At 36.8% G+C, this 12680-nt stretch overlaps 5 protein-coding genes across 5 annotated transcripts; 4 read left to right on the top strand and 1 right to left on the bottom strand.

Moving 5' to 3' along the window:
- The first annotated feature begins 230 nt into the window (after positions 1-230).
- On the top strand, positions 231-1492 carry RHIMIDRAFT_273149 (uncharacterized protein). Its single transcript, XM_023612366.1, has one exon. The coding sequence runs from the start codon at positions 629-631 to the stop codon at positions 1409-1411; it is 783 nt and encodes a 260-aa protein (XP_023469362.1). The 5' UTR covers positions 231-628; the 3' UTR covers positions 1412-1492.
- A 3979-nt stretch (positions 1493-5471) lies between these two features.
- Positions 5472-7608, top strand: RHIMIDRAFT_290007 (Nucleotidyltransferase). Its single transcript, XM_023613699.1, has 10 exons — positions 5472-5613; positions 5670-5764; positions 5812-5846; positions 5899-6075; positions 6118-6152; positions 6199-6380; positions 6434-6605; positions 6662-6791; positions 6847-7147; positions 7196-7608. Exons 1-10 carry the CDS (start codon positions 5517-5519, stop codon positions 7481-7483), a joined length of 1512 nt encoding a protein of 503 aa, XP_023469361.1. The 5' UTR covers positions 5472-5516; the 3' UTR covers positions 7484-7608.
- Positions 7609-7687: 79 nt separating this feature from the next.
- RHIMIDRAFT_198913 (ATPase, V1 complex, subunit H) lies at positions 7688-9446 on the top strand (the record flags this gene model as incomplete). Its single annotated transcript, XM_023606328.1, has 9 exons — positions 7688-7786; positions 7842-8046; positions 8096-8237; positions 8287-8460; positions 8514-8630; positions 8691-8778; positions 8830-8993; positions 9049-9279; positions 9329-9446. The coding sequence occupies 9 exons, from the start codon at positions 7688-7690 to the stop codon at positions 9444-9446; spliced, it is 1338 nt and encodes a 445-aa protein (XP_023469360.1).
- A 62-nt stretch (positions 9447-9508) lies between these two features.
- On the bottom strand, positions 9509-10562 carry RHIMIDRAFT_234991 (FKBP-like protein; the record flags this gene model as incomplete). The annotated part of the gene is made up of 5 exons (XM_023608273.1): positions 9509-9634; positions 9685-10136; positions 10189-10272; positions 10322-10411; positions 10466-10562. The coding sequence occupies 5 exons, from the start codon at positions 10560-10562 to the stop codon at positions 9509-9511; spliced, it is 849 nt and encodes a 282-aa protein (XP_023469359.1).
- Positions 10563-10620: 58 nt separating this feature from the next.
- Positions 10621-11184, top strand: RHIMIDRAFT_234990 (uncharacterized protein; the record flags this gene model as incomplete). The annotated part of the gene is made up of 4 exons (XM_023608272.1): positions 10621-10711; positions 10770-10872; positions 10922-11041; positions 11091-11184. The coding sequence occupies 4 exons, from the start codon at positions 10621-10623 to the stop codon at positions 11182-11184; spliced, it is 408 nt and encodes a 135-aa protein (XP_023469358.1).
- Between the last annotated feature and the right edge of the window lie 1496 nt (positions 11185-12680).

Below are 12680 nucleotides of genomic sequence, written 5' to 3'. Positions count from 1 at the left end.
GCTTTCCATCACTTTTGATACTTTTATCTTAATTAGAAAGTGCATCCATACTAGCCAACGTTGAAACAACTACAAACAGAACTCTCTGCTATCAAGGCTGAAATAGCTCGGCTCCAGCAACAAAACGCCTCTCTCTGTGAGCGTCTAACTCTAGTTTGCCCTGTCACTGTTCTAGAAACCGACTTCCTGTCTAAAGAGATAACAAGGTACCCTTTTTTTAGTGAATATTATTACTAGAGCTCTATTGAACACAGAGGATGACTATATTCCGGAATCTACGGAAGCCTAATGGAGTACACAGTGATGTAGTCCTTACTCTCAAAGCAGCGAACACAGGCCCCTTATAATAATAGAGCACCAACGTACTGTAGACAAAGAATTCATGAAAAGGGCTATAGGATACTGTCTTCAAGCGAGCAAGAGGTTTGGTGCGGACCCGATTATTTTAATTGTATGCGTCGAATCAGTTGAGGTTTCTGTAAAAGAATCCTTTAGAAAATGTGACAATTTGCCTTGTTATACAGACTTGTGTGATTTGTGAGCAGATCAGTTCTATACTTTCGACAAGAATAGCATACAAGATGATACTATCAAGGGCTCTGAATTTGACCCACTTGTTGCTTTCGATATGTTCTTTACAAATCAGGCCACATCCATCGATCTGGCCCCAAGAAACACAGATTCAATTATGAATATGTTGTATCGAATGTCTCTTGATGTTTACGGAAAGGCTCTTGAACAAGACGTTCAGTCGTTAAAAGAACTAAAGCGGCTGAACGATACCTATTACGCTCAGTATGAAGAGATCCTTAGCCTTTTGAAGGGCAAGAGTACTTCAAAAAGCAGCACTATAGAATACATGTCACAAGCTGCTAAATACAACAAGCAACAAAAAAGAAAATCAGATGAGCTCTTTACAGAAGATGACATTGAGGGGTATCAGAATGAGCGTCCCAGATGTCAGAGGACTACAACTGACTCAAGTGTTACATTCCAATTGACGTTGAAATACAAGTCAAATATTGAATCGGAAGCATCAAAATCATCGACATCTAGACAAAGATCAGATGTGAATAACAGCACAAGCTCTACTATAGTTCCAATTTCAGCTGAAGATACAGATGGAAGCAGTGCTAGTGTTGTAGATAGTATTGATGCACATAGTATATCTGAGATTGATGAATATGATGATATTGGTTTTGATGTCACTCCTGATATAGTTGATAATGAACAAGCAACGACTTCTAAATATGAAGAAAGAATGGACTTGAATGTCGTCCCTAATGTAACGCAAAAGACGCTGAAAATGGCATCTCGGTGGAACTCAACCCTGACAACTTTAGGTAATTTATCAACGACCGTTGATTCAAGAAAAGGAAAAGGCAACAAAATCAAAAAAAAAAGTATATAAACCCAAAACTCTCTCATTCAAAAATGAATCAGTCAGCAATTCACCATTAATTTTATTTTTATTTTTATACAATAAACAGGCAACCTTTTGGTTATAAAAGTTTCTGATCTCTTTTCTTTCTATCTTTTACTTTGCTTTGTACGACACAGTTTGATCTGCTTTAAAAGATTTAGTGGTCACATCAAGCACCCTTTATCACATAATTCAAGAAAAGCTCTCTTACTCAACAATAACCTCATTAATTCAATCTTAGTTGCCTCCATTTTGACTTCAGATGTGGTGCTGTTCACCAAAGAAAAAATTGAACCCATTATACGTTGGCTTATCTTCTTCATGAGGAGGTTTGAAGAAAGATCGTTCGAAAGTGTCTGCCGAAAGACTCCAATTTGCATTTTTTTTTTTTTTTTCATGTTGTTTATCTTATGTCACAATTGGACAGCTTTCGTGCTTGATGCTGAACGAAGCGAGTAAGTTCCATATATCTGTGTGTCGATTACAGCCTCTTGCGCTTGTTTGACAATATTTGCTACAATGCTTGGTTGAATGGATTGTACTTTGCTGGAATTGTTAACGTATGCTAGGAACACTACATGTTCGTCTGAAAGCTCTGATTGCAAATGTCCTGTTTTTTCTATGAAGGTGAATGGCGTATGTACAGGTCACGTTAACTTTTGGGATAAGGTGCCCAGGCTTGGGTGTTTTTACTGAACTTCCTTTGGCGTTCTAATGAATGGTGTAAACCAGGTGAGATTCGCCTGACTATCAAACTTGAAGTGGTCATGGCGTGTTTGCAAGGCACCGATATCAGATCTTGGCCTTCACATCGTTGCAATGCATAGTAAAAGAATGGCCTTTTGTTGTAGCTTGTCGATAGTAAGAGAACTATTGTCACTGAAATTGGCTGCAATATAACTTTGTCAAAATGGGCGATCCCCAGGCTTCAATTTGTGTTTGTTGTGGTAACTTGGCTAACATTTTTAGTTTTGCTTGAAAAAAGTCTTGAGTAATGATATTACTTGAAACTGGAGGCATGTGTTGACATAAGACACGGAAGACAGAAGCGACTGCTGTCCGGTAGACCTTTGGCTGCTGAACGGAGTTACGATTGGTGGTTCATAAAGAATCGCAAAACATTTTTGGGTTGTAGACTAAGGGATCGACTTTCGGTTCTTGCGAGATACACCAAGGCAACCATTTTTTCCATCTATAGTTATACGCTCGAAACGCACGTTTCCGTTTACGTTGGCTCAAAAAGAAAGAGATGTTCAAGTCGACGCCTATACTTGCATGGCATTATTTGATAACATCCAGCGGACAACGTCCAATGCTTGCTCATTCTCATCACAATTGGTGGCAAGCGTGTGGTCCGTATGATCATAGGATGCAAGTACTGTGCTGTCCACAGTGGTGCCACCAGTATTGCTTGTTGGATGTTTTTTGAAATCAGTTTCCATGGTGAGTGAGGGATACTGTATTTTTATTAATTATTGATTTTAATTTTATAAAATATTGTAGTAAAAGTACGTGCAAAAGGAGACAAATAGCAGATGTAAGAGACGGGGCACAAAAGAAAAGCACCAAGGAGAGAATGCATATGAATAATTGTACAGCTAGTTGCGTAAAAGAGTTGTTATGTGTGTAATCTACCCCAAAGCATCCAGATGTGTCCTAGCGATAACTAGGACGGAGAACCATCATCTATGCGTATTCTAGTTCTTGGTTGCTCCTAATCACCTGCTTTTCTTCGACATACTGTAGGAGCAACAGCAATCCAGAGAAACCTATGAGGAATCATATCATTATGTTGAAGCTCTCAAAGGATGTGCATGTAGTTGAGGCAAGCAGCAACGTCCCTGCTCCATAAGCGATACCCATCTAGAGCCGTCATGGCGAGTCTACAATATAGATGGGTACATATACAAAGTAGTGTTCAATTAGTATAAAGTCATTCAAGTGGTTAATGTGTTATTACCTTAAAAGTTCATGGAAAACAACCGTAGAATGCCACTCACATCTCTACGGTCGCAGATTTAGAACACGATGGAGCATGTAGAGGCTTTCGTTGTGGTAAGTTGGACAGTACCTACTGGCCTTGTACACATCTATAAGATAGACTGGGAGTCCTTGCTTCTTGAGGAGTGATAGGAAACCAAGGTCACGGATAGGCTCGTTCTCGAAATGAAATCTTGAAAAAAAGTTCACTGCCAGAGCACTGACAGAGCATACTTCAATGTCGTGATATCGAACAGACGAGCCATATTCAATCTTGCCATGCTGACTAGTTTTTTCAAAAGTGATAGTTGTAACCAAAGCAATGCATCCTGATATTCCTTGATTTTCTAGTACAAGCGAGAACAGATCAGCAAACTGCATCCCAAGCGCTGTTTGGCTACCACAAAGCATGGCATGACTGATCAAAAAGCAGAGTTTGTCTCTACAGCCAAGAGGGCCATTCTTCTCAGCCAAGAAATAACTACTAACTTTTTTCATCTCTTGTTGGTGTATTCAGCGTCACGATGGGCAACAAGATCAAAATCGCTTCGAAATCCATTGTTGTAAAGTGCTTGACGTAGTATCTGTATCGAGAAGGGTGTTTCATAAGTAGCACTAAGAGACATTATAGCTTTAGGATAATCCTGGATACTATTCTTGTCGAAAGTATAGAACTGATCTGCTCACAAATCACACAAGTCTGTATAACAAGGCAAATTGTCACATTTTCTAAAGGATTCTTTTACAGAAACCTCAACTGATTCGACGCATACAATTAAAATAATCGGGTCCGCACCAAACCTCTTGCTCGCTTGAAGACAGTATCCTATAGCCCTTTTCATGAATTCTTTGTCTACAGTACGTTGGTGCTCTATTATTATAAGGGGCCTGTGTTCGCTGCTTTGAGAGTAAGGACTACATCACTGTGTACTCCATTAGGCTTCCGTAGATTCCGGAATATAGTCATCCTCTGTATTAAAAAGAACTCTAGTAAGGATTGAAGAATTGACTGATAGCTTCGAATTGGAAACGAACGATGAGTGAACGACAACTTTCAATGATAAATAAGAGGTAAAGAGAAAAAAGAAAAAATATTAATATACAACAAAAATATATGGCTGTCACTCTATCTAAACTATATTTGAGCAGGTACTGTACAAGTTATGATAGGCTCTTTGAATACTCTATAAGACAATACCAGCGCTAACGTACGATAAAAGATATAAAGTAGAAAGTTACGGGTTACGGCTTTCGTAGATTGAAAAAAGAGATTGACCAATAATTATCATAGTTCATCTCATCTGCCTTAATCTGGACGAAAGATCTCAGCTGTCTAGAAGAAAAACCATCTTTGCCTTCGTCTCAATTAGGCACATATAAATTTAATAGGTCAAGAAAAGTTAAATGCTATAGAAAAATCCTTTTCACTTTCGAGTTATATTAATAACAAAAGAAGCCTCGCATTGGCGGCGATAGACACTCGCGATCTTAAAATAAGATATAAACCTTTTAAATTCTCGATAGAGAAAAAAAAGGGAAGGGAGAGAGGGGGTAGAAGCAAAGATGCAATTGATGAATAGAAAGCATCAAGTGTTTGTAATACGCTTTGACAGTTAGACGTAAATGTCTTAAAGAAATCATGTCTGATCTAGTAAAGTCAAGTTTTTTCTAAGCAAATAACAACTTCCAAAAGGTTAACAACGGCTTCTCTTTTCTTGAATACTTACCAAAGTATACCAAAACCTCTCCTACATCAGCAGTGTATTCATTATTTATATACCAGAAACAGTTTCGCATCCTTCTATATGTATATTTCATAACTGTTGCTCAATGATTGTTTAGTTCCAAGAATGAGATTCAAATGAGCTAACAGGTGTGATAAAAGTAGATTGTAATCATGGTGTAAACAGGTTACATCGAAATATATCACAAACCAGAATGCAATCACAGTGAGAACAGGCTGATATGATTTATCTTTTATTGATGTAGTCTCTCTTTTTTCCCTAAATAACGTATCTATTTGTACCATGTCTTTTTTTTCTTTTTTCTTTTGTAAGCTTGTATTAGTGATTAATTTAAAAGCAAGACAGGAACTGGGACCTCTTTTTAATTCATGTCTCGTCTATTCAACAATATTTTGGCATTTATTATTCCTATAAAACTAAGTGACTATGACTTGAGCTTATATGCCAACTTGATCCGAAGACACGGTCCATAGTAAAATGTCAAAATATGGTTATATGAACTTATATTTTCTTTGTTGCAGGAGGCATAGTCTGCAGTGACCAAAAGAGATGTGATATCATCTTTACGGCGCTCAAATCACCAACTCGCATTTCAAGACACACAATAAACCATCAAGTAATGAATTCGACGACAGTGCCATAAAGTGCTGACATGATCAGTAGATTCCGATAGTGGATGTAGAATGGATACAAATATGGTATATGCACAAAAAGAGCAGATGATAGTACCTTTTAAAGCATTACAAATAGTGACAGGACGCATAGCTTATTACCTATCGAATCATATGTCATCAATATAGGAAGCAAAACACTTTGGAAAGAACTACCCAAAAGGGTTCCAGATGTAGTGAGTCAGTCGGATAATATATTGAATTTAGAGTTTGCGGATATCCCACCAGAGAAATTGATTTTTGAAGAAAAAAAAGAGTAGGTTGTATTAATTGACTGATTTATACTAATAGTTATAAGTCCTCTGATAACGTATGATGAAGATGAAGAAGAGTGTATATTTCTCTATAGCAAAAAGACGTCATGTTCACGTTTATATAGTTGATCACTCTTTGGCACCCGGTTTCATCAATACAAAATATGCCTGTTTTCGACCTACACCATACGAACCACAGTTTAATCGAAAGCTCATTTCGCTCCTGTTGTTAATCGAAAAGAAGCGTGAATTAGCAGGAGAAGATGTTCGATCTCTTAGCTATCGTCAAGCTATTGCGGCTTTAAAGGTAATTGATATTGTTTTCTCTTAAGAAACAAATACCTAAAGACTTTATCCTAGGCTTACCCGCGTCAAATTCGATCTGTAAGAGAAGCAGAAAAGATTATTGGAATTGGTGCAAAAATGAAAGAAAATATTAGACAGTTTTTGTTGATTGGGACGATAGAAGAGGCAGAAGAACTAAGGTATAATGAAGAGTTTCGGACGATGAAACTATTCAGCAGTGTGTTTGGTAAAAAAAGGACTTCAAGCCTATGTTTTAATAGTCATATTAAAAAGAAAAGGTAGGCGTAGGAGCTGTTACAGCAAAGACTTGGTGGGATAAAGGGTATAGAACCTTACAACAGGTTCTCGATTACGCCAAACTGACATCAACAGTCAGACTGGGAATTCAACTGTTTCCTCATTTTTGTCAGCTGTAAATAAGAACAGCAGTTAAGTTCTTTTACTTTCTCATTCCTCTCTTCTTCTAGGATGAATAGGACAGATGTTGAAGAAGTGATAGACATTGTGAAGCATGAACTTGCTCAGATAGACACGGACGGTATCGTTACGCCTGTAGGAGGTTATAGGCGTGGTAAGCTCGAAAATGCTGATATCGATCTTATCATATCCACACATACGCAGTCGGCTGACGGACTTATCAAGAAGCTAACTGAGAGGCTACGTCAACAAGGTTTCCTGAAGCATATAGTATCCCATACAGGAAAGACAGTAAAACACTCTTTCAGGGCCGAGCCGATATTAAAGAATAACTTTAACGATCTTGAGCTGGTAAACTTTCTCTCATTATATTTTTTTATTTACTCATACAGCCAATAGTGTATCTGTGCAGTCCTGCAGCCCTCCAAGGGTATCTTCAGACAGGTAGACTTAGTTTTAGCAGAACCTGGTCAGTACGTAACAGCCGTCTTGGGCTGGACTGGGTCTCGCTATTATGAAAGAACCCTTCGCGATTTCTCCAAAAAGGAAAAATCGATCACTATTAACTGCCAATCTGTTACTCTCGAAGACGGTGTAAAAAAGAAGAAGATTTATGTGGAGTCTGAGGAGGAACTATACAGCATTTTAGGAGTACCTCACTTGGACCCAAAATTAAGAAATTGCTAGATTCCATGTCCTATTTTACATTAAAATGATGATAATGATACTCATAGCTTTCTTTATGAGACACTTGCCCGTTATTCGCTTGAAACCTCGTGTGACCTTCCGGGGCTTCAAACATAAAGTCAAACAACAGCAGCATACAATAATACGTGTGTATATATTTTTTTTTCCTTTTCTTTCTCTTCTTCCTTTTTGTACACTTAAATAATGGAAGACCAAGTCCCCGACGTTCCGCTTGTGTTTATCTCTAACGCCTATCTCGAGAAGAAGGCTCAGTCTGTTGAACAAAGACCCATTCTGTGGGAGGTAATTATAGTCATTATATGATTTCGGGTTTAAAAAAACAAAGCATCGCTCTTAGGGTTATCGACGCGCTGGTTTTGTTGGTCAAGAAGAGGTTGACCTTATCAAAGCAATCGATAAAAAATCAGCAACAGAGATTCAGAATGTACTGAATGACAAAGGTGTCGAAACATATGCTTCTCTCATCTTTTACCTTTTGAAAAACTTATCCCGACCTGATACCATTCAATATGTATGCTTAAAGGCAGACGAAATCTTGTCGGGTATAATTTATTACTAAGCATATAGGTCGTGTTTATAACTTTCTATTAGCTAATGAGACCAATGCTCAACACTTTCATAATGCCGCTTCCAAAGATAGTAGTCTCCCTTTTGAACCCTTTCTCAAGCTTCTTGACAATGAAGACGAATTTATAGCACTTGAAGCTTCTAAAGTTTTGACTCTTCTTGCTTGGTAATGAATAGAAACATAAAAAAAAGACAGGTAAACTAAACTCTTGTAGTTCTTCACCGGAACCAACAACCGTCGACCTTTCAGCTTTGTATGTCTGGATCACCAAGAAACTGGCTGGCAATCAAAACGACATTGTTGAGCTGGCTATCCAAGAGCTAGAATCTTTGCTGCGTATCAGCCAATACAGATTACCTATCTGGAACACTCAAAATACGGTGAAAGAGTAAGTGATGATCTATTGCTTCCTAACAAACAAAGAGCTTATGATTTGCTTAGACTAGTTCATCGTCTATCCGTCAACAAGACAGCCTCGACTCCTCAAATTCAATATCAAATTATATTTTGCTTATGGCTTCTCACTTTTGAAAAGGAAGTTGCAGCTGACATTAACGAGTAAGTAAAAGAAAATAAGAAAAAAAGAGGAAATGGTGTTCATTGCCTTTTACTCTATAGAAAGTATGATATCATCCCTCTCTTGGTAGATATTGCCAAGTCTGCAGTTAAAGAAAAGGTCATTCGTGTCTCTATTGCTACCTTGAGAGTAAGAGAGAATGATTTAGGAAAGAAAATATAATTCTTATTTTTTTTATAGAATCTTGTTGAATTAGCTCCTTCTCGAAACTTGGCTACCATGCTTGTTGTCAAATTGTTACCATTTACCGAAAATCTGAGTGCTCGTAAATGGTCAGATGCCGATATATTGGAAGATATCGACTTTGTTAAAGAGAGATTACAAGAAGATTTTCAAAGCCTCACGTAATTTAATTCGACTAGTAAAGAGAAAAAAAGGAGATTGATCTTATTCTAATAGTACCTTTGAACAATACGCTTCTGAAGTGGAGACAGGCAAACTTGAATGGTCACCTCCTCACAAGTCAGATTTATTCTGGAAAGAAAATGCGCAAAAGTTGGAGGAAAACAACTTTCATCTACTTCGTACCCTTGCCCGTTTACTGAGTACTTCAAATAGTGTCATGGTATTGTCTGTAGGCGCCAGTGATATTGGTTATTATATCAAATATGCATCTACAGCCGGAAAGAAGTAAGTAATAATTTCTTAAAAAGAAACAGATAACTTAAACTTGTTGTAGTATCCTTCAAGAAATTGGTGCAAAGAGACGTATTATGGAATTGATGACACACGAAGACCAAGAAGTCAGATACCATGCCTTAATGGCTGTCCAGAAATACATGCATCAAACTTGGTAAAATAAAAGCAAAAAGAGAGTATATGTTTATTATTGTGCAAAACAGATTTTTTTTTTTCGTGTCTATTCTTCTGGTTGTGGGGTACTGAACATTTTTCTGTACAAGGAAGTGCTGCTTTTCAAATACTTTTGCTGTGCTTGTTCTACTGACTTTTTTAAAGCTTGAAGGCTTTTATCATTGGGTTTAAGCTATTGAAAGCATGAATAAACGCGTCTCGTTTTAGATTTTTTTTAAATACCTCTAGGCCAAGATTTATAAAGGTCAAGCTCGCATCATACTCGCCCTTTTCCATATAGGCTTGACTCAAACGATAATACGCCTTTATGTTCGTGTGATCTCTACTCAAGGCTTCCTTGCAGGTGTCTATTGCATTATCATACTGTTTAAGCTTCAGATGACAGGCACCAATGTTCAGATGAAGGGCCACGGTCAATTGACGCGCCTCATCTAGTTCCTCTGGTTCACAGTCCCACAAATCCTTAACGTACTCTCTTGCCTTTCTATAAGTAAACAATGCAGTTTCTATAGCTCCTTGTTGAAACAACTCGTTTCCTTCGTTCTTCTTTTTATGAGCAGCTGCTATTCTTTCAGGAGCTGTACCCGACTTTTCCCAAAATCCTAACAGCTCTACTTCGAAACGTAGTTTTGCTTTGGAAGGAACAAGATATTTTCGTCCTTTGTCACCATAACCTTTGTTGAAAGGAGTTAAGAATGTTGTAAATTATACAACATGTCATTTTACCATAATCACTAGTACATATCACTTCTGCAATCTCGCCTACTTTCATTGTCGGAATAGCAAGTTCCCAAGCTTCAATGACTTTGGCTATATAATAGTTAGTTTAGATCAGCATGTTTCTTCTTCTTCAACTTACAATCTCGTAACTGAAAAGTGAACTCTGTTTTTCTATCACGCGAGGAATCAAACTTGGTATTAGTATCCACTAGATATGCATCGTAATGAACTATGAAAACATTAGATCGTGACACTTGTTATTCAATCAAAGGGACATGTTTACCACTCACTATATTCTTAGGTTCTGGCGTTTTACCCAAGCCTTCCTTGATGATTCTCTTTGTTACTGCTCCATCTTTGGTCAGTTGCTCAACTTGCATATTTAAAAAAAAGTGAAAAACTCAGTCCTTTCTCCCTTTTTTATTATTTTATAGGGAAATGGAAAAGCATGAAAGAATAATAAAAAACTTGAATGAGCAATTTAAGCAAGTGGACAAAGCATATGAAAACAATGATATGAGAGTCTTTGGTAAATGATAAAAAAAGTATAGTTATGAGTTTCTTTAAAAAGGCTTATAACAAAAAAGGTAGAAATACAACAAGAATATTTCAGGAACTGGATGTGATAAGAAGAAAGCAGATTGACTTGGCTAGTGACCATGTAGCTTTGGAGGCTATGAATGATATACCGTAAGATTATATTGATTATGGTAACTATGTGATACTAATTGATTGCTAGACTTATTAAAATGAACCATAAAGCAGATCAAAACAACAAGGTTTATACAGAGAGCTTTGAAAAGAAGAAAGATATGTTGAAGAATATGATGAAGAAGTTGGATGAATTAACACAGGCAATGTAAGCGTATTCAATAATAAAAAGATGAAGATATATAAATAAACAATAGGGAACAATTCAAGAATATCTCAAAGCCTGATTATCAAGGAAACGATTCATTAATTGAAAAAGAAACCATGAATGAAAGTCTAACAGACCAATAATACAAAATAGAACTATTGCATTAATGATATGGGAATCAAACTAGGCCCTATCTTCTTCTACATAATAATCTAGTTTTATTACTTTTGAAAAATAAAAAATGAGAAGCCATAATAACCAAAACTGTCATTATGCAATGCTGGGATGCATTGGAATATAAATCAGTCTATATAGCTTACAAAAAATGTGAGACTTTTTATTCTTAAATAAGTATGATACAAGTATGATTCTATATGCTAGATTTATTAACTACAGCGTTTATCTACTCCAATGTCACATGGCATCACACCATTACTATATCTATTCTACTCTCAGCACGATTACTGTAAAAACTCTTATATATGAATATTGCGCCATTTGTTTTTGTATAAATTCACTACCACATCATAAATAAGCGCTGTACCGGCAAGCGAGTTGTTTCCGCTTTTATTTCATAATTTATAATGTATTATGCTTGGTTTACAAAGTTCTCACCTCCACCAGCATCCAACTGCTTGTTTCCAGTTACTCATCGTGTCATTTTTTCCAATATACCCTCTCAGTGCTTATAAAACTCACTGGTCGTTCATCCTCAGCAATATCCTTTTTGTCAATTTAATGAACATGAGCTATACTATTATCATCACCTTCTTCGGTATCATCAACATCCTCTTCTTCGTCCTCATCACTGCTATATGAAATAGCAGGAGGGATTCAATCTTCAGTCACACAACTTTCTTTTAACTATTATGCCGCTGATGTCGTTCGTGAATGATCTGTTGCACCCTTCGTACATGTCGTGGGCGCTGTTGGTTATGTTCTAAACAAATTACTGTTAAGTGTCATCATAACGCTGAGAATCCTTTTTTTTCTTACAGTAGGAAAGGCACTGATCACGATGATAACAGCTGCTTTAAGACGGTCCTGTTATATGCTCTATAAAAAGATTCTTAAAGATGCGTCTTGGATAATCTGCATTGTGGCGCGTAACTATGACAATGGAACCAAAAACGAATGCTCTAGGTTTTCCCGCCTTGAAGAATAGTGCTCTTTTAGTTACTCTGACTTTGACACTTCCAAGTTATATAATTCACTTATTTAATGTATAATCAATAGACAACACACTATATATTTCTCATATCATTAATTGGTAACTTGTGTATAGGATGGATATCTATCCTCCAAAGGTACCATTGAGGAAAGAACTGGAGGCGCAAGATGTCAGGTTCAATTCTTGTACACACTGAAATTTAACTTCAGCACCAATAAATATTCACAATTAGCGTATCATCTGCTGCATTATCTGCTACTGCCTCCATTGTTTATAAGCAGAGGAAGAGGAATCATTGTGTTCGGTAATAGAATAAAGGTTAATATGAGTTATGTAATAATAACTTTGATCCAAATCATATATTTTCAATCTTTGAAAGAATGACGGAAACAGCTTTTAATCGTTCCTGAAAAGGAAAAGAATAATAAAAACAAAAACTTTATTTTCAGTTGTAATCATTAAAGCTCT

Source organism: Rhizopus microsporus (genome assembly GCF_002708625.1).
Source record: "Rhizopus microsporus ATCC 52813 unplaced genomic scaffold scaffold_3, whole genome shotgun sequence".
NCBI classification, from domain to species: Eukaryota; Fungi; Mucoromycota; class Mucoromycetes; order Mucorales; family Rhizopodaceae; genus Rhizopus; species Rhizopus microsporus.
The sequence above is the reverse complement of the archived record's forward strand: the minus strand, read 5'-3'. Positions and strand labels throughout refer to the sequence as shown.

Coding starts and splice junctions, on each gene's coding strand:
- RHIMIDRAFT_290007 (XM_023613699.1), top strand. CDS start 5,517: ATGTCTCGTCTATTCAACAATATTTTGGCATTTATTATTCCTATAAAA. Junction 6,076..6,117: donor ATTTTTGAAGAAAAAAAAGA/GTAGGTTGTATT, acceptor AATAGTTATAAG/TCCTCTGATAACGTATGATG. Junction 6,606..6,661: donor ACTATTCAGCAGTGTGTTTG/GTAAAAAAAGGA, acceptor AAGAAAAGGTAG/GCGTAGGAGCTGTTACAGCA.
- RHIMIDRAFT_273149 (XM_023612366.1), top strand. CDS start 629: ATGTTCTTTACAAATCAGGCCACATCCATCGATCTGGCCCCAAGAAAC.